Genomic DNA, 24,651 nt, shown 5'->3' with positions numbered 1-24,651 from the left:
CCTGTGAGTTTGGTGAGACGAAAGCAAGTGCAAGGGTAAGTATGTCTATGACTGAGTAAGTAGGGCTTCTGACAACCCAGAGAGGCCAGGCTTTCCATTCAAATGGAATTTGTTTCACATGCAGAGAGAAGGCAGTGGTGTTCTAAAAAACATGAACTTCCAAGGAAACTGTGAACCACTTATGCTGAAAACAATGATATAGAAAGATAGAGCCACCCCCTGCTTCTTTTCCTATCTCTTTTTACTCATCAGTATGCCAATGGTATGCATTGGTAGAATGTGAGCACACAGTAAAACCTTGGTTTGAGAGCATAATTTCTTCTGGAAACACACTTGTAATCCAAAGCACTTGAATATCTGAGTGAATTTCAAGAACCATTGGCTCAGTTGTGATCATGTGACGTTTGGTGTCACGTACTACTCCTAGGGCAAGGCATTGCTCAGCTTATCAAGTTAAAATTTATTAGAAATGTTTCCTCATCTTGTGGAATACTCCCAGAACAAGTTACTCACAATCCAAGGTTTTACTGTTTTAAGAAGTGACAGAAAACTAGTTGAGTTGGTTTGGTGCAGTGTTTCCACTGTTTTGGTAAGAACAAAATACACATGTATTTGTAGGGGCTAACGAAAGGCAGGCTTCCCCAAAATATGCTACTTTGGCATGCTGGCTATTTTAAATGAAAGGTACTTAAGAAAGCCTGTACAAGAAAGACATTTGAACCCTCCTCTCTGTCCCTCTGAAAGCAGGAAACAAATCTCCCATGTGAAACATACCCTCTCTGTACCAACAGGTAAAGAGACATCCTTATTACCAGAGATGGGAAATTTAGAGCCAAGAAGCCATATAAACAACTCTTGTTACTTTTTACTGATTTACTACTGCAGCCCAGGTTCTGTTTACAATTCCTTACCATTGAAGCTCCCAAACTTCAGTTTTCTCTGTCCTATCTATTGCTCACAGATTTCTTTTCTCTTTGTCTAAAAAGTATAAAAACTGCCCGCCTTGGTCATTTCTTTGGGTCTCACTTTCATTATTGGGTCTCCGTGAGCACGTAGTAAGACTTTGTTGTGTTTTTCTTCTCCTGTTAATCTGACTCATGTAAATTAATTCTTAATCTAGTTGGAAGACCTTGGAAAGTCCAGGAAATTTTTTTTTCCTTTCTTTCACATGTATCAGCTACAAAATATAAATTGTTATTTTGGCAATTCTATAGACAAGTTAAATGTTCTTATATTTGAATTTAAAATGGGTATTTCCCAACATAAAAATGAATGGCAAAATGTATGCCAATAACTTAAAATTTTAATTTTTATTTACTTAGAATGACATTAAATGACAAATAAGAAAAACATGACAAGTAGAGTGTATGACTGCAGAAAAAAAACCTTAATATTTTAGTGTCTTTGGAACAAGAGACTTTAGTGATTTTTGAACAAGAGACTCCACATTTTCCTCTTGCACCCTACCCTGCAAATTATGCAGCTGGCTCTGTATACTGTATATTGGAAAGAGTATTTCCCCATAAATTTCTAGTATTTGTTTCATTTGCTACCTTTTGAGTGAAGATTTGATAAATGTCACATACTTTGCCACTTCTTTGAACTCCCATGGGGCTGCTGTGTTGTTGGCGAGAATTCTTGCCTTTGCTGGAGCTTCTCATCAGAATCAGATCGCAAATTACAGAATAGGAAAGCGGCTCTCCTTTTAGGGAATGTAGCATTTGTTAGGACTGCTTACCATACATTTTGATCCAGAAACATAGAAAGACACAGAAGCTGTAACACATGATGGTGTTTTGGGGTGATGATGAGATTCAGAGCTGATGGCCCTCTAGCAAAACATTATCATTAAGATAGCAGGGAATTCCTGGAGATTAGGCTATTGATAAAATTACGCTTTTTCTTGTAATTGACTAAGATATTTGTAAACTGATGGGGACTCTATCAGTTTAACCATTTGTTTTCTCTCCTTTCCTTTGTTCTTGGGCAACCAGGAGTGCCTGATGCCTGGGGCATAAGCCAGCCTTATGCTCCCTGATCAATGTTCATCAGCCTCATGAGATTTTAAGTCCTAGACCAGGTCTTAGTGTGTTGAATCTTGTCTGCCACCTGGTTTTGTACAGCTCATGAGCTAAGAATGGTTTTCATATTTTTAAATGGTTTAAGAAAAATTTAAAAGAAGAGTAGTATTTCATAATAGGGCAAACTTATTTGCAATTCGGGTTTTAGAGTCGATAAATAGTTTTTTGGAATACAGTGAGGCTCATTCATTTATCTATGGTCGATGGCTCTTTTCTGCTACAATGGCTCAGCCAAGTAGTTGACATAGGGACCTTATGGCCTGCAAAGCCCGAACTCTTTGCTATCTGGGGCTTGACAGAAAAAGTTTGCTTTAGAAAAAAAGACATTCACATGAGGTTCATTGCTGTGGATCTTGCCAGAGATCATCCTGACTGTACAGGGAGCATTATCCAGGGAAGTATCTACCTCCAGAAGAATTTGATAGACTCGCCAGTAGGAAACCAGGAATGCGCCATCTAGTGATGGGATTTTTCAATCACAGGAGAATTTCTAATTTTTTTCCAGATTATTTGCCAGATATTTCCAATTAAAAATGGTGAGATACTCAAAGATTAGGCCTTGTGAATGTTAACATTTAAATGCCACGTGATATTGACTATTACTAGAGTAAAAGTCAATGAAAAGAGATCCCATAAATATATCCCTGTGAATGTAGAAAAAGCATAAAGCTTGAATAATTATTTATTAGTCATGAGTGAATGGAAACGAGTGCACATCCACTTTTTTATTTATTTGAAAACAAACACCCAACATCCTGTAAAAGTTAACTGGGAAAACAGGTTATTTCTGCTAAAGTAACTTATCATTAAGGGGAGAAAGGGTTTTTATTATTTCTTTGATATAGAGTAATGCAGTTGTGCAGAATCCTCTCCCAAATTGTTCTTTCCTCAATGGCGGCTAGAAAGGAACCCTTTGTTCTGTTTTGCCACTGGTCATTTTAGATGTCTTTTCTTCAATGGAGTGGACTCTCGATGAAAGAACCTTACCACGTTGATCTATCTCTTCAACCACTGTCTTTACCAGTGTGGTTTTGGATAACTCTAGAAATAAAACACCTGTGAATACACATATTCCAGCTAGAAGATTACATGATGAAGAATTCCAGTGCTCGTTGTAATATAATATGTTATGTACATTTTGGCGAGAGAGGATGTGTAGATTTACGGTAATAGTTTAGGGGGGCGCCTGCGTGGCTCAGTCAGTTAAGCATCTGACTTCGGCTCAGGTCATGATTTCACGGTTCATGAGTTCAAGCTCTGCTGTCAGCTCAGAGCCCGGAGCCTACTTCGGATTCTGTATCTCCCTCTTTCTTTCCCTCCCCTGCTTGTTCTCTCTCTCTCTCAAAAATAAATAAAACATTAAAAAAAAGATTTAGAATAATAGTTTGGTATAATTTCATCCACTTAAAATAATACTTTAAGCTCAGAACACTTTAGTTAAAATTACTAAAATATAGGCTGTTGCCACGGTAGATGATTGCCATTAACACAAAAGTACTGGCCTGCAGTAGAAACAGAACTAGATTTAATTACCTTTGGGTGAATTCCCTGAGCCTCCTGATCCAAAGCCCTTTGATCTGGAGCATGAGCTGCAAAAAACAAAAAACAAACAAAAAACCCCCAGTTTTTTCTTTAATATTTCTGGTTATCACTTAAGAAATATTCATTGAGTCATGTGATGAACATGAACTCAGGTGACCTTTGTATGGCAAAAACAGATCTTAATTTTCCATAAAGGAAAATATTAAAATTTTTGTGTAGAGGAAGTGAAAATAATTGTCTTCTCAAGACAGGATATAAAATAACTTTGTTTCCATTCAAATTTTTTTAAAACCAAGAATTCAAAACCTAAGGAGAATATATATATTCATAAACATACGTAATATATTCTATATACACAAATATAAATATGTACTTTTTAAAAACCATGTAGATCCCAGGGGTTTGTATACAGTAGTTTATTTCAGAGCAGTAGTGATATTAGGAACAGAGTGAAAGATGGGTAAAGCCTGGTGGGAAGTAATCGTGAAACCTATAATGATTAACATGGATACCAAATGGGGTCTTCTGCAGGGTTGACTGGGGTCGTCCAAGGCAAATCAGGAAGGGGCTATGTTGTAAAGAACGTGAAGAGGTGACTGGAGGTGGGGACAGTTCTCTGCAGTGCGAACGAAGGAGGCAGGCATGGACCGTAGATGGGCAATCCATGGTTGTGGTTTAAAATAGGTAAAAACTGGGGGTGTCTGGGTGGCTCAGTTGGTTAAGAGTCCAACTCTCGATTTCGGCTTAGGTCATGATCTCACGGATCGTGAGTTTGACCCCCACATTGGGTTCTGGGCTGACATCGCAGAGCCTGCTTGGGATTCTCTCTTTCTCTCTCTCTCTCAAAATAAATAAGTAAAAAAAAAAAATTAAAAATAGGTAAAAGCCAGATTTTCAAATGGTGCTACTTACTTCCCGTCTCCATCTATCAGGCGGCAGTAGGTGTCAATTTCCTTTTCCAGGTGGACCTTGATGTCGAGCAGCTGCTCGTACTCCAGTTTCTGGCCCTCCGTCTCGGTTCGGACCTGGTGCAGCTGTTCCTCCAGGGCCCCGATCTGAGCCTGGATCTGGGCGAGCTGCGCGCAGTAGTTCCCTTCGGTCTCGGTCAGGGAGCACTCCAGGGACTGTTTCTGAGGACAGGAGATGTCAGAGCAAGGATGAAGCCACTTTGAGGGCTATGCAGACCAGAGCTTCTCAGCGCACAGCAGCACTGAGTGAGTTTTGGAAATCTGTGGGGCTCGGCACAGCCAGATGGGAGGCACAGAGGCAGGGGAAGTCACAGGCATTTACGGGATGGGGACCTGGGCATGCTGGATGGATGACCAGATATGGCATAAATAGCCCTTTCCCACGAGACTTTGGACTATTCCAGTGGACTTTGGTGCTATTTAGGCAATATTTCCTATCATGACCAACCTATGTATTAATACTCTTTGATGGGGATAGCACAATAAGAAATCAAATCGGAAATTTTATATTTTGAAATCACTTATTTATTTTGGGGGTAGCTATTTGTTCAATTCTGCTACTGTCTCCCGAGACCTACTCCACCGCTGCCCCAAGGCCTTGTGTGCTGCTGTTTCTTTTTCTTCTCTGTCCCGGATTTGCTGTTCTGATTCAAAGGCCTTTGATGAAGTACTTGAGATTGAATGAGTGCCTTAACAGGGGAGGGCTTTCAACCCAAGGGATATATTTCATAACCCAGTACACGTCATTATTTCCACACTACTCTTTTGAATATTATACCTCCTCCTTTCCACTCACATAGTCTGTCATTTGTCTTGACACATGATGTCTACTTTAATTAAAGTAATTTTCCTCTTTCCCTTATCATAGGTAAGGACGTCTGGGTAGTCATTACGTCTCCTGATATTAGTTATTATCTGAGTGTCCACCCCCATTTCCACCCTTTCATTTTCCTTTTCTTCGCCTGATCTTATATTGTTTAAAACAAAATGTATTTATCAAGGGAAGGTGCAAGCCTCTGTCTCTTTCGTTACATGTTCTTGAGTAGTTAGGCCCAAGTATTTACCTATTACATATATATTTAATTAAAAATACTTCCATTTTTCCTTTCTTTTGCTGTCATGACAGTATAGTGGTTTTAAAAATTTATTGTATTGCTAAATAGATCATCTATTCATTTTTTTTTTTTTTTTCTGAGAGAGAGAGACAGCATGAACAGGGGAGGGTCAGAGAGAGAGGGAGACACAGAGTCCAAAACAGGCTCCAGACTCTGAGCTAGCTGTCAGCACAGAGCCCAACGCGGGACTTGACCCCACGAACTGCGAGATCATGACCTGAGCTGAAGTCGGACGCTTAACCAACTGAGCCACCCAGGAGCCCCTATTCATTCTAAGATAAAGAGGGAGTTATGAAATATTCATCATAACAGGCAGAAATGGATGGGGTTTAATGGGCTAAGAACCACTGACTTAATGAATAGGCCAACTGGTGCATTATCTGGGAAGTGCTGGGCTCTCTGGGGCAAAGGAGTGGAGGGTGAACTGGATGGTACTGGGGAGGAGGAGGCACCGAGAGGCAAGACGTCAGCAAGGTGTGTGCTCTGCTGTTTGAAACTTTAATTTTCTTGAGGATGTGTCCTCAGGTGGTACTCCTTTTTAAGGTTGCTAATTCTCTTCTTAATCAGAGGGGACAGCATCCCTCTCTTTATAGCCTTCCACTGTAAAGGTTAGCTCATTGATGAGGAAGGAGGACCCACATGCATATGTAGGACCAATACATCTGCATGTATTCCTATTCATACCACAGGAAGCATACGAGAAGTTTCTGTATTTAGACAACTTCGAACTTACATGCGATTTGTAAGTACTAAACCATAGAAGATCATGCTTAGAATTCACCTTATGGCAAAAGAATCTCAAGTATGGAAGTTAGGTTCTATGCCACGATTATTCTATAATTCAGTTATGTTGTCTGTTAACATGGGCTCTGTCTGTGTGTGTGTGTGTGTGTGTGTGTGTGTGTGTGTGTATTATCTCCTGAGCCCAAACTGTGCTCCTACTGGCTACACAGAATTAACTACTTTCTAACATTATCTCCTATGTGAAAATGCTTCCATGTTGATGTGGGAGCTCAGGAGTTTATTTCTTTCAGCATAACTCAAAAACAAGAGGGAAGATTGTGCCCAGGGGTACAGTGGCAAGAACAGGTTGCCAAGCACAGGGATACAGGGCTCCAGCGGCAGGAAGGAAGGGAATGGGGAAGAGAAGCAGGCTTCAGGAGAGGCAGGGAGAGTTGGGCACCAGCCATCAGTGGTGACCAGGGTCAGGGGAAGAGGGGCGCCCTGGTTAAGTTAGTCTCCAATCTAAACATCATATAGTAGGAGAGCACTGCACCTTTCTAGGGTGGCGAAGTCAAAATAGTCTTCCTAGGGGCACCTGGGTGGCTCGGTAGGTTAAGCCTCTGACTTTGGCTCAAGTCATGATCCTATGGTTTGGGAGTTTGAGCCCTGCAGTGGGCTCTCTGCTGTCATCACAGAGCCCATTTGGCTCCTCTGTCCCCCCTTTCTCTGTCCCTCCCCTGCTTGCATTTTTTTCTCTTTCAAAAATAAATAAACAGTAAAAAAATAAAAAGAAATGGTCTTCCTATAATTTTGAGTCATCTTTACCTTCTCTGCCCACTGCACTCATTCGTATTAATAGTGGTTCTTTCCTTTGGGTTACAACCTGGTGTCCTCAGGGAGTGTGAACTCTCTGATGAGGACAGGAGCACGTGGGCCACGTGCATGCGGTAATTGTCAAAATCAAGCTTTTTGGGGACTGCCAGCTCACACCCCAGAAGGGAAGCCAGTTTTAGTCCTGGATCGTCTCCATGGTAACCTGTGAAATAACTGGCAAGGAGGTGCCAGGGTGGCTGAATGCCCAGCTCTGGGAGGTGGGTGGGGAGGAAGAGGCTGAGAGTGCTCATAGGGATTCAGATATGTACCCTCTTTTCCACTGCTGGATGAAAAGCACCACCGTGGCTTTAACTGGCTTTCCTCAGTACCAGGAGCTAGGTCGGCCTTGTGTGGCCCCCTGACATTGGCCTGACATTCCTTTTTCAGGTGGAGCAATACTGCTGCCGCTTGCTTTGTGGGGCTCCAGGAAGGAAGGGGCCCTGTGAAATGTGGGTTATTTTCATGAACCGGGCGCTGAGCACCGGCCAGGAAGGAAATTCTCAGTGATCTCGGGAGGAAGATCTGTCTCTCTTTCTGAGTGTCTCAGTGTCTGTCTTCCCTGCTCTTTTCCGCTCTAAGTATTTGTAGGTAAAGCAAAGCTCTAACAGGGAAGGAGGGCTTCGGTTCGGGTCGCAAAATGTAGGCTGACCCGCACGCTCGCCTACCATTGCCAGGAGCGACTGCAGCTCTATCTCCAGGGTCTGCAGGGTACGCTTCATGTCGGTCAGCTCGCTCCTGGCCGAGGTGGCGGCGCCCGCGTGGTCGGAGATCTGCTGCTGCAGGGTGGCGCTCTGGAAGGCGGGGTGCAGATGGGTGAGCGGGCCTGCGCCCACCCGGGCGGGCCGTCCGGGCCTGGCCGGGCTGGGGGGTGGTGGGTGGGCAAGGGGGGCGGCCTCACCTTCTCGTTGAACCAGGCCTCCGCGTCCCTGCGGTTCTGCTCGGCCAGGTCTTCGTACTCGGCCCGCATGTTGTTCAGCAGCACCGTGAGGTCCACCCCAGGCGCCGCGTTCATCTCCACGTTCACGTTCCCGCCGGCCGCGCACTGCAGGGCCTTCATTTCCTGCAGGGAGACGTGAACTTGACCCTGGGGCAGTTCATGTGCAGTGTGTGCGACTGCTTCTCCGCGCTGGCGCTGCTAGACTGGTGGCCTGACTTCCCAGCCCTCTGCCCTGTGACTCTTCATCTCCCCATTTCTCTTTCCGTGTTTCCTTTCCTTTCCCTCCTCCATAATTCTCCCTTTTGGGACAGGTAGATTTGGTCGTGTTTTAGGTGTTTCTGTCATAGGGTGTTTTCTGAAAATCTTTCATCCATTGTTTTGGAGACTATTTGGGGGGGGAGAAGACGGGGGATAACCATTTAAAAAAAAAAAGGCATATGAAGCTGCCTGGTATAAGGTGTCAAATAATGGGTTCATTATTGTGCACGGTTCAACATTAAAGCCAGGCTCACTAAGTGGAGAAAACAGTGACATTTTTTCCTAGCAAGAGAGGACTTTAGTGAGAAGGTTGACCTCAAGATAAGCTTTTATGAATGAAAGAAATAATGCAGTGCAAACAAAAAGGGGTGTATTAAAAAAGCAATGTACCATTTTCAAATGGATAGAATATTATATCAGCCTAAAAAATGGAAGGGTACAGATCAAATGGTTAATATTTATTACCTCGGGGGATGAAATTAGAAGGGCAGAGAGTAGGAGAAAGAGAATTCTTTATAAATGCCTTGGCATTGTTTGAATTATAATGAGTACGGAATATTCTTATAATGCAACGCCACCCCCACCCCCCCGAAGTATTTAAAATGCAGAGAATGGTGATTTGACCAGAAGTCAAGCTTCTCCTACCTCTTCATGGTTCTTCTTGAGGTACCTCATTTCTTCGCTCAGGGATTCATACTGCAGCTCCTGGTCGGTCCTGCACAGCGTCAGTTCGTCCAGGACTCGCCGCAGCCCATTGATGTCAGCCTCTGTGTTTTGGTGAAGGGCGAGCTCATTTTCGTACCTTGGGGGCATTAAACGAATTTCAGCACAAGTTAGACTCCCTCAAGAGGCGGGAAAATAGAACCTCAATTGCTTTAAGCTGAACACTGGAAATTGAATTGGGACTCAAAATATTATAAAAGTATACAAAGAAAGCCTTCCTCCACTCCTCACATCCAGTTCTTTGCAGGATAATCGACACTTACTTAGTGACACAAATTCTGATAGCGGATCTCAATAAAATAAAAATATTGCATTTTATTATTTTTATTAAAAATTTTAAAAAATGTTTATTTATTTTTGACAGAAAGAGAGAGACACACACACAGATAGAGCATGAGTGGAGGGAGGGGCAGAGAGAGAAGGAGATACAGAATCCGAAGTGGGCTCCAGGCTCCGACCTGTCAGCACAGAGCCCAATGTGGGGCTCGAACTCATGAAATGCAAGATCATGACCTGAGCCGAAGTCTGACACTTAACCAACCACTCAGGTGCCCCAAAATGTGATGTTTTATTTATTTATTTTTAATTTAATTTAATTAAATTTTTTTTGCCAGTTTAGAATTTCATCTTAGTTACTATTTTTCCTTACTTAATGCATATTTATGAGCATCTACTTTGTGCTTGGCTCTACTCTAGGCAGGCATAGAAATACAATGATATTTTGTCAAAGAATAGAATAAATATGTATAAATTGTGAGTATAGCTGATTGTAATATTATAATGTGCTTTGTGCTATATGGTATTGTAGTATTATAACATGTGTTACTTCTTATCATCTTTTATAGTGTATACTACTTGGGATAAAATTGAAATTTTATTTAGCATATTAAATAGACAGGAAACATTTTCTAGAGAGTGATTGTTTTCCATCACTTACTTTAGCCGGAAATCATCAGCAGCCAGTCTGGCATTGTCAATATGCAGAATTACGTTAGCGTTAGCCATAGTCGAAGAGATAACCTAGAAGTCAAAAGGGAGGACGCAACAAATAAGCCAGACTTTACAATTTATCAGAAAATAAAAATGGGATACAATTAACTTTTGCATAAAAATCCTATTTCCTTAAGTAATAGCCAAAATACTTAACATTTTAATTTAAAAAATTACAAGTATGGTTATTTCTTCTCATATAATCACATAACTTTTAGAATGTGACACTTATCAATGAATATATTTCAAAACTAGTAACATAAAATTTTTTTTAATGTTTATTTACTTCTGAGGGAAAGAGAGAGAGAGAGAGAGAGGCAGAGGCATGAGTTGGGGAGGGGTGGAGAGAGAGGGAGACACAGAATCTGAAGCAGGCTTCAGGCTCTGAGCTGTCAGAACATAGCTGGACACGGGACTCAAATTCACAGACTGCGAGATCATGACCTGAGCTGAAGTTAGACACTTAACCAACTGAGCCACCCAGGCGCCCCACTAGTAACATTTTTTTAAATTACATTTTTTAAAAAGTTCATTTATTTTGAGAGAGGGAACGTGAGCAGGAGAGGGGCAGAGAGAGAGAAAGAGACTCTTTAGCAGGCTCCACACTGTCAGCGTGGAGTCTGATGTGGGACTCAGACTCACAAATTGTGAGATCATGACCTGAGCCGAAATCAAGAGTTGGCCACTTAACCGACTGAGCCACCCAAGTGCCCCTCAAACCTAGTAACATTTAAGTTAGTTAAAAATCATGATTCAAAGTGCATATTTTTGACTAATAAGAAGAATGTTTTATCAAAAGAAATAATAAATATGATATAAATGACAGACAATAGGGGCACCTGGGTGGCTCAGTCAGTTAAGCGTCCAGCTTCAGCTCAGGTCATGATCTCATGGTTTGTGGGTTTGAGCCCCGCATTGGGTTCCGTGCTGACAGCTCAGAGCCTGGAGCCTGTTTCAGATTCTGTGTCTTCCTCTCTCTCTGCCCCTCCCCCACTAGTGCTCTGTCTCTCTCTGTCTCAAAATTCAATAAAAAAAACAAAAATTTAAATAAATGACAGATAACAGTTATGAAGCCATTTCCTTTTCCAGTTTTATGTCTTTGGCTATGTAATCCTTAGTTTTACATACTTTGAGTATTTCCAAATTTGCAATTTCTCACCTTATTCTTAAGTTCTTCAATTACTTGGTGGTATCTGCTGTAGTCATGATCAAGTCCACGGCAAGATCCAGGTCCGTATTTATCATACCAGCCCTTGATTTTTCTCTCTAGTTCAGCATTTGCCTCCTCCAGAGCTCGCACGTTTTCCAGGTAGGATGCCAGGCGGTCGTTAAGATTCTGCATGGTCACCTTCTCGTTCCCAGACAGAAGTCCCCCTTCACTTCCAGCAAAGCCAGCACAAGCAGCGTTTCCAAGGACACCACCAGCATGGTTCCCCCCGGGAGCATTGCCCAGGCCCCCTCCCAAGGCACAGGAAAATCCACTTCCAGCAACAGAGCCGCTGCATGCATTGCTGCCTGCAAAGCTTGAGCCTCCACTGGATGGTCTGACAGATCTAGCTCCAGACCATAAGTAAATATGCCTCGACCCACTTGAAAATCGGAGAGACATGATAGAATGAGAAACGTTCCCCCTGTCTGGAAGAAGATAGCTGTAACTTCAAAGGAGAACAGAATATCATGTGCCGATGGTGTCTTTGGGCTTTTATACACAATTGTTGGGGTGTTTCTACTTGAGTTATGCATGCCAGAAGAAAAATGGCATCATTCAGATTAGCATGAAATTATGTATAATTAGGTAATCTTTTTTTTTTTTTTTTGTAAATTGATGTCTAACATCCCTGGCTATTGCTTCAGGATATTTGTTATCTTAAATATAACAGGGCTCATTCTATATGAAGTTCATTATTTTAACTTTTAATTTTGGGTGAGTAATCCTTTACTTTCATCTAGACCCTAGGAATATACTGTCATTATCTGGCACCAGATATCATAAAGTTTTAAAAGGTAAGTAAGATTGTGATAGGGTACCATCAGCTACAGTAGGGTCTTAATTATCAGAGAGGTATATAAAGAGGTATATAAAGGTATATAAAGAGGTATAACTAAAGAAACATATTTCATCCCACCATAGCAAAAAAATTATTAAAAATAATATGATCCTCGTAGCTTCTCTGGCCTTACCATGATTGTAACATTTATTTATTACCTTGAACAATAACATCAATATCAACTGGTTCCTTTAGTTAACGTGTGAATAGCTACTCTAGCTGGTGTTCAAAGCTGAATATAAAAATGAAGACATGATGGGAAGTAAATGCAGAGATGAAAAAGATACGGGCACAGTCTTTAAGAAATGTACAGTCAGCATCAGGCAGAAGCTAGATCGTGTTTAACCTTCTGTGTCAAAGAGTCTGGGATGACTGGGGTGTGTGTGTGTGTGTGTGTGTGTGTGTGTAGGCGTGTGAGCAGGTCCAGCTGAGAGGGCAGGAGAGATGAGCAAGAAGTGAGCCGAGAAGCCTCCTGAGTCAATGGCCAGTGAGCTGGAGGCGAAGAAGGTGGAGAGGACAGGAAAAGGAGGGGTAGAAGAGACCTGGTTGGGCTTGACCGGCTCCAGGTTCTTTGGTGAAGACAGGTATAGAATTGTTTTGCCGTTAGGATAGTCAGGGTGTCTTCTGGAACTGGGTTGGCATAAGCAGTCTGAAGCCTGGTCACCTGGCACTGTGGCTGCCATTGGCATGGCATTTAAATGTGTTTTCTGGGCAAAGTTGTAGGATTTTTGTAGAGCTGCAAAGGGCCTTAAGATGTTACCTAATTCAGCCTTTTTGTCGGAGGAGGCCACTGAGACCCACAAATCTTAAACAGCTTGTTCAGAGTCACCACATGCCAGGTGAAGACTTGGCATATGTTCTAGATAGCCTTGAGATTCTGGCATCCTGAGTGTATTTTATTTTACTTATTTATTTATTTTAATTTGTTTAATGTTCGTTTTTGAGGGTGAGGGGAGAGAGAGGGAGTGTGCATGCACAAGCAGGGAGGGACAGAGAGAGAGGGAGGTGGGGACAGAGGATCCAAAGCAAGCTCTAGCACTGACAGCAGCAAGTCTGATGCACAGTTTGAACTCACAAAATATGAGATCATGACCTGAGCCGAAATTAGATGCCTAACCAATTGAGCCACCCAGGCGCCCTTTATTGATTGCTTTATTTTAAAAAATTTATTTATTTATTTATTTATTTATTTATTTATTTATTTATTTATTTACAGAGCATGCATGCACGATGCATGAGCAGGGAAGGGGCAGAGAGAGAGGGAGAGAAGGAATCCCAAGCAGGCTCCCCGATTTCNGCTTTATTTAAAAAAATTTATTTATTTATTTATTTATTTATTTATTTATTTATTTATTTACAGAGCATGCATGCACGATGCATGAGCAGGGAAGGGGCAGAGAGAGAGGGAGAGAAGGAATCCCAAGCAGGCTCCCCGATTTCTGTGCAGAGCCTGTCGGTGCAGAGCCTGTCGTGGGACTCGATCTCACAAACCGTGAGATCATGTGACCTGAGCCGAAATCAAGAGTCAAATGCTTAACTGACTGAGCCACCCCATCATAAGTGTATTTTAGATACAAATAATTTTTCTAAATTATCTATGCCCATACAATTACCTATTTTACATATTGCCATCAATATTCTTAACATGTTGTATTAATTGTCAGATTACTCTTTTAAGTTATTGAATTCTTGGAATTAAAATATTAAAGAATTAGAATATCAAAACATGAAGTATTGAAAATATCTTCAGTGCCTGATTATTAACTGTAAATAATAATTAGACAAATTGTTGGTGTAATGTGTATGCATCCTGCATATGTAAAAAAATTTCCAAAGAACATTTTGTGAGAAAGGAAGGAAAGACACTTTTTTATTTTTTAATTTTTATTTATTTAGTTATTTATTTTTAAAAAGTTTTTTTTTAAAAGCTTATGTTGAAATAACTTGTTTCCCCGATTAGTATCACCCTCAATTATCCCTGCCCTTCTATTTCCACCAGGGGGCAGTGCTCACCTGCAAATGGATGTAGTTTGGCAGACTACCCAACGTCAGCCTGGGTCCCACATGCCTGCAGTTGGAAATGATTAAACCTTTGGTAGGAAGCAACCTCGTTTGTCTTCTCAAAGTTCCAGAGCACGATGAGTATAAAGACAAGATTTCCTTACATTTATATGGTGCTTTTCAGATTCCAGAAGGATCTCATTTGATCCTTATAATGAATCTGGGAATTAGGAAAAGCGATCTCCTTCCTCTGATTTAAAGATGAGGAAACTGAGGACAGGGACTCCTCAAGGAGTGGGTCAGGCCAGAAGGAGCCTTGTGATGGTGTGGTGGTCCTGTCATTAAATAGTTGTCCTTGGGGCGCCTGGGTGGCTTAGTCGGTTAAGCGTCCGACTTTCGCTTAGGTCATGATCTCGCGGTTCGTGGGTTCGAGCCCCGCGTCGGGCTCTGTGCTGACTGCCAGCTCGGAGCCTGGAGCCTGTTTCAGTCTGTGACTCCCTCTCTCTCTGACTCTCCCCTGCTCACGCTGTCTCTCTCTCTCCTAGCAATAAATAAAAATATTTTTAAAAATAAATAAATAGTTGTCCTAAAGTCAGACGGAAGTAACTCAAACGATGCCAAAATCTCTCTTTAATGGAAAACGTAAGCCTATTTTTTACAAAATTCTTTTCAGAACTAGAAAGTTCATAGTAAAGTGACACTTCTGACTGCAGTCATGCTGCCTGCCGGATGTCATTCATTCAGTTTTTATGTTGTCGTTCATTCAAGAAGGATTTAATGAGCACCTATGATGTATGGGGCACTATATTGATGCCAGGGCATCCAGAGGAAAGACACTAAATGCCTCCCAAGCTTTTATCATGAAGAATGCTGCTGTGAACATGGCACATAGGAATATCTCTTCAAAACCTTAGTAGCAGTTCTTCTGGCTTTAGACTCAGAAGTGAAATTGCTGGATCATACGGTACTTTGTTTTTAATGTTCTGAGGAATCATCATTCTGATTTCTGCAGCGCCTGTCTCATTTTTCATTTCCATCAGGAGGGCACAAAGCTTCCAGATTCTCCACAACCTTGCCAATACTTGCTATTTTCTATTTTGTTTTTTTAAGTAGGCTCCAAGCCCAGCGCGGGGCTTTAACTCATGACGCTGAGATCAAGACCTGATCAAGATCAAGTATCAGATGCTTAACTGACTGAGCCACCCAGGTGCCCCCCTCCCTTTTTTTGATGGTAGCTTTCCTAATGCGTGTGAAGTGGTATCTCATGGTAGTTTTGCTTTGCATTTTCCTAATGACTAGCGATGTTGAGCATCTTTTTATGTGTTTACTGGCCATATCCAACTTGCTTTTATCTTTACAACTGATTTCAATCTACAGAAATGCATTTTGGTGCCATTTTGTTTTCCAAAGATTTATTTGTTTATATATTTAAGTAATCTCTACACTCAATATGGGGTTTGAACTCATGATTCCCAGATCAAGAGTTGTATACTCTACCAACTAAGCCAGCCAGGCGCCCCTGGTGCTATTTTGTTTTCTAGTCTTTCCTTCAAATTTCTTACTTTAGAAACCTTACAGAGGCTCTATAGATCAAAACTTGAATGAGAGTTCCTCTTTCAAAAAGGTCATTAGCTTCGTCCTGGCCCTGCTAACCTGTGAACCTATATATTCATGCTTTTCAAGCATTTCTCCCGAGAGAAAATATTCTGAGTTGGAAAGGTTAATAAGAAGCTTAGGATGTGATTTTTTCTTTGCTAAAATCCTGAAGAACAAGACTATTTTCAGAACACTATTCAAATTCTTCTCCCAGATAATGTCCAATATTTGTACTCATTCACAATAATTCCCTTTCTAACTGCTGCTAGGCTGCAAAGATCTCTTATTCAGTGTTGGGGTGTGAGACAATGTTTGTGTTTTTATTTAGAGACACTGAAAATCAATGTGATCACTCAAAGAGTTCTTCTGCCTTTGGCGTGGCTTTCTGTGGGACAACCTGGTTCAAAAAATATCCTTAAAAAATATCCTTCATACCTGGTTTCCAGGCTGGACTTATTTTTGTCGTGATAACTCGCTTCTCTTTGTCACTCAAAGACACAGCATGGGTCATTTGCATCATGATCAGGATGACCACAGCTGTAGCTTTTAGGGATGGTCAGCTATCCCATACCTTTGGGACAATCATCTGGTCCTTCCTACTCACCTTCACAAACCTCTTGCTCTGTTGGACCTCAGGTTCACAGGATTAGATTAGTTCTAATCCTTTGTGACACACTCTTAACCACTATTCCTACTGTCTGGATTTTTGTTTTGAGAGCAACCTGACCTTGATCTCTACCCTGTGGAAGACCATGTTAATGATCACCTACTCTAATAACAACTTATTGTGATGCTAATGCCCATTTTTGGAGAAACTATTTAGCCAATAAGTGTATTTCTCTGAGGATGAACAGAATGTTGTTTTTTTGTTTTGTTTTGTTTTTGCTTAATAAAACCCTCATTTATTTGGACTTATCTAATACATACCAGGAGCATGCATTATAAACACGCATATATACTTGTATATAGAAAGAATAAAAGCAGATATATTGAAGAAACAGAATTAAAAATTTACAGCAGTTACCAAATTTCAGTACCATCTTTTTCACTTGTTTTGATAATATTTGAAAAATATTTTTCAAGATGTACAACATAGCAATTTGACCACTCAATACTCATGCTGTGCTTACTACAAATGTAGTAGTAGCTCCCACTTGTCACCATGCAATGCAGTTACAATACCACTGACTGTGTTCCTATGCTGTACCTTTCATTCCTGTGACTTATTCATTCTACAACTGGAAGCCTGTATCTCTTATTCCCCTTTACTCACGTCTCCTCACTACATTCCCCTCTGGCAACCATCAGTTTGTTCTCTGTATTTAAGGGTCTGTTTCTGTTTTTGTTTGTTCATTTGTTTTGTTTTTTGGATTCCACAAATTTGGATTCAAATCATATGGTATTTCCGTCTAACTTATTTCATTTAGCAAAATACCCTCTAGGTCCATCAATGCTGTTGCAAATAGTAAGATATCTCGTCCTTTTTATGGCTGAGTAATATTCCATCATATATAATGGAATGTGATATATATACACATATATATGTATAAATATACCACATCTTTATCCATTCATCGATGGACAGTTAGATTGCTTCCATATCTTGGCTATTGTAAGTAATGATGTAATAAACATAATAAACATAGGGGCGCATTTATCTTTTCCAATTAATTCATTTTCTTTGGGTAAATACCCAGTAGTGGAATTACTGGATCATATAGTATTCTTATTTTTTTAGTTTTTGAGGGAATTCCTTGCTATTTTCCACAGTGACTGCACCAGTTTCATTCCTGCAAACAGGGCACAAGGGTTCTTTTTTGCCACATCCTTGCCAACACCTGCTATTTCCTTTCTTCTTCATTTTAGCCATTCTGACAGGTGTGAGGTGATATCTCACTACAGGTTTGATTTGTATTTCTCTGATAATTAGTGATGTTGAGCATCTTCTCATGTCTCTGCTGGCCATTTGTATAGTCTTCCTTGGAGAAATGTCTGTTTCTATCTTGTCCCACTTTTAACTGGATTTTTTTGGTTTTTTTTTGTGTGTGTGTTTTGGGTTGTGTAAGTTCTTTATATATATTTTGGACATTAACCCCTTATTGGATATCACTTGCAAATATCTTTTCCCACTCAGTAGATTGCTTTTTCATTTTGTTGATGGTTTGCTATGCAAATAGAATACTATTTCTTCAATGTCTATTCCATGGTGGTAATTTTTTAAGGGCTTTATAGGCAGTAGCCCATTTATCCCCACAATCTCTTCTGAAGTAGTTATTGTCCCTACTGTATAGGGACAATTGTATTGTACAGATAAGAAAACTGAGATTCAGAAGGGTTGAAGTACTTTGTCCAAAACTTACATTATTTGTAAATGCCACTAACAGGATATAAAATCCAGGAACCATTGACTTTGGAATGCATGCTTAAAGCCACAAATGACCTCTTTCCCTAATTCTCCTTCTCCAGATGCAAGGTAGATGGGATACCTTATTTAAGGTCCTTACTCAAGCTACTTCCCCTATAAACCTGACCATAACTAACTTACTTCTCCATGCCCCAGGAAAATCAAGCCATCATAGACATCAAGGTCATGGTGCAAAGCTTTAAGAGGTTTCTCCTTTCTGGAGAAACCAGGTTTGCTGTTTAGTATGATTCCACCTGAGTGCCAGAGTTTGCTCTGCGAGTCTCACTGGACACTGTCCTGCTTAAATAGCAAGACTCTGTCACAACTTCAGAATTTGCAAGAATGTGAACAGGATTTTTTAAATAGCTACATGATAAACCCATGTAGTAAGAGTAGTACAGTTAGCAATTTTTTTAAACTATAAATATCAATGTCCTTGCTGAAATCAAACTTGTTCAGACTGTCTTTATTAAACTGTAGTTTGAGTCCAGTTGAGAAAGTTCTAGTTTTTTTCCAGTTTTTTTGATATAATTGACATACAGCACTGTTTAAGTGTACAGTATGAACAACCTATACAGTGAAATGGACACCACAGTTAACATCCAAAAAGAAAGTCGTTCTTTACCAGAGATAAAGCAGTTACTTCATTGGAGAAAATGTAATATAAATAAATAAGAAGGTACTGGAAGACTAAGCACGTAAGAAGACAGAACTACCATGATTCAGACCTTACAGGAATGAAGGGTTAACATCCAACCAGGTAAAGAGCTCTGATCAGCTGATATCCTTGTTTGGGGTGGGGGTTAGGCAGGTAGTGGTGGTAGGGCTGAGTAGAAGAGACGAAGCTTAATAACAAACACAACTATTTCATAGTAACGTATTTATATTTGTGTCACTGAATAAGAAAATACTTATTTCTCGAGAATAAGGAGAATGGCCATCTCAGATTATTAACAATATTCAAAGCCCTAGGTACTGAGTTAACTTAGATATTCTATTTTTAAAATTTATTTATTTTGAGAGACAGAGAGAGTGAGCGGGGGAGGGGCAGAAAGCATCCCAAGCACCCGGTGTGTGGAGCCTGACATGGGCCTCGAACTCAAGAACTGTGAGTTCATGACCTGAGCAAAAACCAAGAATTGGACACTTAACCAACTGAGCCACCCAGGCGCTCCAACTTTGTTAGGTATTTTAAAAGATAGTGTCTCTGAACAACAGTCAGTATATACACAGTGTCAGCTCAGGGTCCTTACCTGTCAACATCTCTGTTTTATGGCTTTACAATGTGGCATGTTGGGACCTCAACAGTGAAACTTAGAGGAGACTGGCTCCCAAGAAGGTAGGCTGGTAGCCAGATAAAAAGACATGCCAACTTAAGAGGACAGTTTCTGAACTATGGTAATATTTGGTGGTAGGTAGGTCATGGAGCCTTGACTATAGGGAGGTCCATTCATTTTGAATTAGGGCTTGTCATCGGTTTGAGCACAGAGGATAGGGTTTATCCAGCAGGAGACCCAAGTTAATGACCTGGGGACCAGGGCTATGGTCTTAGGGAAAACAAGCTCAAATTAAGGATACAGAGGCAGGCTGTTATTTGATAGACACGGGTATCGAGGAGCCCACCAGGGAACACATGGTAGCCTTAGGGGCAAAGAATACATCCAGCCCTTAATAAATCCATCTACTCCATATACTAGCAGAGTACTAAGTAATGTCAGTTGGGTTCTTAATGGTTGAAGGATATGACTGGGTTGAACCTATACCAGGTCTTGAGTACTTATCACTAGACATGTTTGGTGAAGGCGGGGACCTAGAGTTGTTCCTTTGGTAAAATTGGCATCATCATGTCTTGACAGTGCTTCTCCTGTTCCTCTGACAGACACTAAATAATTTTGTTAGGGTGCTATCTTACTGGCCTGCTGAGTGGTAGATGATATCTCTTAAGGTGTATAGCAATTGGGCAGAAATGAATGGGAAGAAAATGAGGGAAGGTAAATGTGAGAAGCCAAGCAATCAGAAAATGTGAAATTTCTAATAACTTTATCCTTGGAGACTTATTGGAGATATTTTAGAATTTTCAGCACTGACATAATTCAAAGCCAGAGCACCGGGAATTTTCCACTTATGGTGTATCTTGAAGAGTTAGAATGGGGTCTCAAATTTTTCACTCAGTGAGATTATGGACATTGATCTAACACCCACAAGATTAAAAAAATTTACTCAGAGAAATCATGATAATAATTCTGTCTTCAGAATTTCTGGAGAAATCAACCTCCAAATGCTATAGTTCACTCATCTTTAAGGTTAAAAATATCACTTAATTTAAATAAGGACAATTCTGACCAAATTGGATAGCTTGCATCAGTAAGAAAGTTTATTGAAATTCATCAGTGAATGAGAATAGAAAGGTTTTTTTTTTTCTTTTTTCCATTAAAGAACACTTTCTGGTAAAGTGAAAAGAAATACAGAAACCACAAAACACCTTTTAGACACCTTATTTTCAAGGAGTGAACCTATTTCCATAGACCATTAAGACTGAAGTATTTTCTCCATGACTTTGTTCTTCATGCATCGGTACATAAATGGTCTGTGTGAAGGGAGACCCTTTCCTCTTGATGCGGCTTAATAGTAGTGTTTCTTGGTTTCTGATTCAACCATAGATGAAAGGACTCTACCATCAGGTGCCACCTCTTCAATGATTGTCTTGATTACTCTGGTTTTGTTAGAATCTGCACACAAATTATGGGGGGAAAAACAGAATTTAGACTAAGCAATTTGTGGGGCTTCTACTAATTAATAAAAATTTCTAAAGAAAAACATACTAAACTAAAAAAATTCATTTTTTATGTTTTTTGTTTGTGTTTTTAGATCCGAATAGTATTTAAATTACAGCGTCTTGGACCATGACAGTTTTCGTTCAAGATGGATGTCAAGAGTAGTTTGCTAAAAAAAAAAATCCAAGCAGAAATTTTCTCTAAGATTTGAATTTTTTAAAAGTTTTAGAAAGCAACAAAATCTTCACGGAAAGTTAAAACTAATTCTGATTACCCCAGCTAGTTTCTGCTGACCTTGGTCCCTTGGAAGAGGGTTNGGAACTTCCGCCGTAGCCGCCGCCGGAACTTCCGCCGTAGCCGCCGCCGGAACTTCCGCCGTAGCCGCCGCCGGAACTTCCGCCGTAGCCGCCGCCGGAACTTCCGCCGTAGCCGCCGCCGGAACTTCCGCCGTAGCCGCCGCCGGAACTTCCGCCGTAGCCGCCGCCGGAACTTCCGCCGCCGCGCCCGCCGCCGTAGCCGCCGCCGCCGGAACTGCCGGGAGTGAGGGTCACGTTCGGTTAACTCTAACTTTGAAAAATGGTGGGTCGCCTTCGAGGTTATCGTTACTTTAAAAATAAGCAAAACGTGTTTCGAGAGGGAAAAAGAAATGCCTGTCGAGTATGGATTCTCAGACCCACCCACTACTTAAAAACAGTTTTGTATGCACACAACCTTCAGAATCCAATCCATGGGAAACTCAGGCTGTGGCTGTATACGCCTCTCTCTGTACCCTGCTTTCTCCCTTCTCCTCCCTTTCTCCCATCCTCCGGCACTTCTTTGGGTTTTGGAAAAGCCCGGCGATTTAGAAACTGAATAAGACCAATCGGGATAAATCTTAAGATTTTTATAATTTACCTTCCTTCTCCTTCTAGCAGGCTTCGGTAGGTTTGAATTTCATTCTCCAGTCGGATCTTAATATCCAGGAGCTGTTGGTACTCAGCGTTCTGGCACTCGGTCTCGGCCCGAATCTGTTGCAGTTGTTCCTCCAGAGAGGAGATCTGGGCCTGAATCTGGGAGAGCTGCATACAGTAGCGGCCTTCTGTTTCTGCCAAGGAGGCTTCCAGGGATTGTTTCTGAAAAGAGGAGAGAATATACGGTGGCTTAGCGACCTTATTATTTAATGGAATGAAGATTATTTCATAATTGAATAAGTCATCAAATAGAAGAATACAGGAAATGAATAGAATTTGTGTTTTATGTTTAATGGCAACGTGTTAACTTCAGCACGTTTAGAGCAATGCCACTAAGACTTCTCCCATTAACCAAGAGCTCCAATTTTCTTTCTACTTTCTTACTCTCTCTTTTGTTCCTGTGTTGCATATTCTTACGTGAGCGTGATACTCTGTAGTTAAAGTTGAAGTTATTTCAGGAGAGAGTCATTAACGTACCAGGGCTAGTTGGGACTGTAGTTCGATTTCCAGACCTTGAACCGTGCGTCTCAGTTCAGTAATCTCAGATTTGTGGCTGGACATTTGTTCAATGTTACTGTTGATTTCTGTAGTGAGTTCTTTGCTCTAGAGTATTAACAACAGAAGAAAAGATGAGAAAAGTCTGAAATGATAACCAAACGTCCACTGGGCCCACTATGAAGGAAGGTGAATTAACCTTTTCGTTGAACCAGGCTTCGGCGTCTTTGCGGTTTTGTTCAGCAAGCTGTTCATACTGGTTTCTCATGTTATTCAGAAGTTCAGTCAGATCAACACCAGGGGCAGCATTCATTTCTACATTTACATCACCAGTGGACACATTTTGAAGGTCTTTCATTTCCTGTTAGAGGAACAGAAAAATTTAATGATTGTTTCATGACCCCATGAACCCCTTTTTTTGGCTGCGGGACGTCTAACTTTTTGCATCACCTCTTCGTGATTCTTCTTCAGGTAGGCCAGCTCTTCAGTCAGGCTCTCGATCTGCATCTCCAGGTCAGCCTTAGTCAGGGTCAGTTCATCCAGCACCCTGCGCAGGCCGTTGATGTCGGCCTCCACGCTCTGGCGCAGGGCTACCTCGTTCTCATACCTGAAACAAGCACGGTACAAATGCTGGATACAGCTTACATATGGGAGATGTTCCTGGGCTGAGACTGTTTTAGAAGCAAATACAGAGTTGGCTTCATATCATGGCAACCTTTATTGCATACTAGTTCATAGGGGTTATAGGGGTATTAGTGGCTTAATGCAAAGAAGCTTAGCAGTTATGCCAGGAAGGTAATACTGAAATTGAAAATTTTTCAGACAACTCCAATACTATTTAACTTTGAATGAATTCAAGAAAATGTCAATACTATTGTGGGCATCCAAAGTCACTGTTAAAAACAACTACTGTATTTGTTGTGACGGCGTTGTGCCGTGTTCACTGAGCTTACTTTAATCTGAAGTCATCAGCTGCCAGCCTGGCATTGTCGATCTGAAGCAGGATATTGGCATTATCAGTTGTTAGATTGAGGATCTGGAGGGAGAGGCAGAAAACAGATACAGATATGCCACTATAAAACCAGGTGGTATAGAGAGATGAGCTGCATTTTTATGTTGTTCTCTTACAAAATCTTGGGGGATTTTTAAAAATCTTAAATATAAAATACTGCTTAAATATTAATAATTAAAATATAATTAATTTAAAATCATATACTCAAATTTGAGTCTTTTGTTCTCTTAAAGTTTCTATACATTTCTACTTCTGTATCATCTTTTTCTGAAAACTAACTGCATTTTTATAGCTCTGTTCTTGCATGTCCCTCTCCCTGCCGCTTTATACTGTGTGATTTCCCTGTATTTCAGTGAACTTTTGACTGACTCGTACCTTTTGGTTTAACTTGTTTTAAGTGTACATTCTAAGTGAATACACTCTAGGCTGACACACAGTAGGTACAATTCACAAATTCTCTAGAGGCAAACAGTATCCCATTTTCATACTGGAGAATTCATGTTACTTGTATGTAATGTTGATAATATCTTTTCATTATCAATCTGAATACTGTCTTGTTCTGATTCCTTTAATAATTCTTTCAGTTCCTGTATTTGTAAATGACCCAGTATTTTAACTATGAACTCGTACACTCATTAAAGCATAAAAAAAATTCTCAGTAATCCATCATCTGATAAGGTATACACCACATGTTGAAGATTTCAATGACCTCACAAATATTTACCTTTGAGGAGACTGGATTATTTTTGGAAGCAAGAAAGTAACACAGGCAAACACAGTGATAGCTACATCGTGGTTAATGTAAGATTCACATGTCTGAATTACATGGATAAAAAATAGGCTTAAAGTTGGATTTTTAAGATGCACCTTACCTGATTTTTAAGATCGTCAATGGTTTGGTAGTATTTGCTGTAGTCACGAGGCTCTCTCTGGCCTGAGCCGCCATGCTTTTCATACCATTCCTTGATTTTGCCTTCTAGCTCGTAGTTTGACTCTTCCAGAGCCCGCACTTTGTCCAAGTAGGAAGCCAGGCGGTCATTCAGATTCTGCATGGTTACTTTTTCATTTCCGGAGAGAAGGCCACCATCTCCTCCAAATCCACCCCCAAAGCCTCCAAAGCTGCCTCCACTGAAGCTGCCCCCACCGCCACCGCCCCCACCG

The 24,651-nt window shown here is 40.8% G+C and overlaps 1 protein-coding gene across 2 annotated transcripts in view; it reads right to left on the bottom strand.

Moving 5' to 3' along the window:
* Positions 1–2,878: 2,878 nt before the first annotated feature.
* The window catches only part of LOC144244028 (uncharacterized), a 22,084-nt gene continuing 311 nt past the window's right edge, over positions 2,879–24,651 (bottom strand). The window contains exons 1-15 of one of the 2 annotated variants that reach the window (XM_077779221.1): positions 24,363–24,651; positions 23,432–23,514; positions 22,929–23,085; positions 22,678–22,839; positions 22,461–22,586; positions 21,928–22,145; positions 21,356–21,564; positions 11,370–11,668; positions 10,158–10,240; positions 9,143–9,299; positions 8,201–8,362; positions 7,968–8,093; positions 4,536–4,753; positions 3,615–3,670; positions 2,879–3,122 (exon numbers count right to left, since the gene is read on the bottom strand). The exon at positions 24,363–24,651 is cut by the window's right edge and continues 311 nt beyond it. In XM_077779221.1, coding sequence (XP_077635347.1) covers positions 2,980–3,122; positions 3,615–3,670; positions 4,536–4,753; positions 7,968–8,093; positions 8,201–8,362; positions 9,143–9,299; positions 10,158–10,240; positions 11,370–11,668; positions 21,356–21,564; positions 21,928–22,145; positions 22,461–22,586; positions 22,678–22,839; positions 22,929–23,085; positions 23,432–23,514; positions 24,363–24,651 — 2,488 coding nt within the window. In that variant the 3' untranslated portion in view covers positions 2,879–2,979. The other variant, XR_013338818.1, reaches the window with a different exon arrangement.

This window comes from Crocuta crocuta, unplaced genomic scaffold (assembly GCF_008692635.1).
Source record: "Crocuta crocuta isolate KB4526 unplaced genomic scaffold, BGI_CrCroc_1.0 scaffold68, whole genome shotgun sequence".
In the NCBI taxonomy this organism is placed as follows: Eukaryota; Metazoa; Chordata; class Mammalia; order Carnivora; family Hyaenidae; genus Crocuta; species Crocuta crocuta.
The sequence above is the reverse complement of the archived record's forward strand: the minus strand, read 5'-3'. Positions and strand labels throughout refer to the sequence as shown.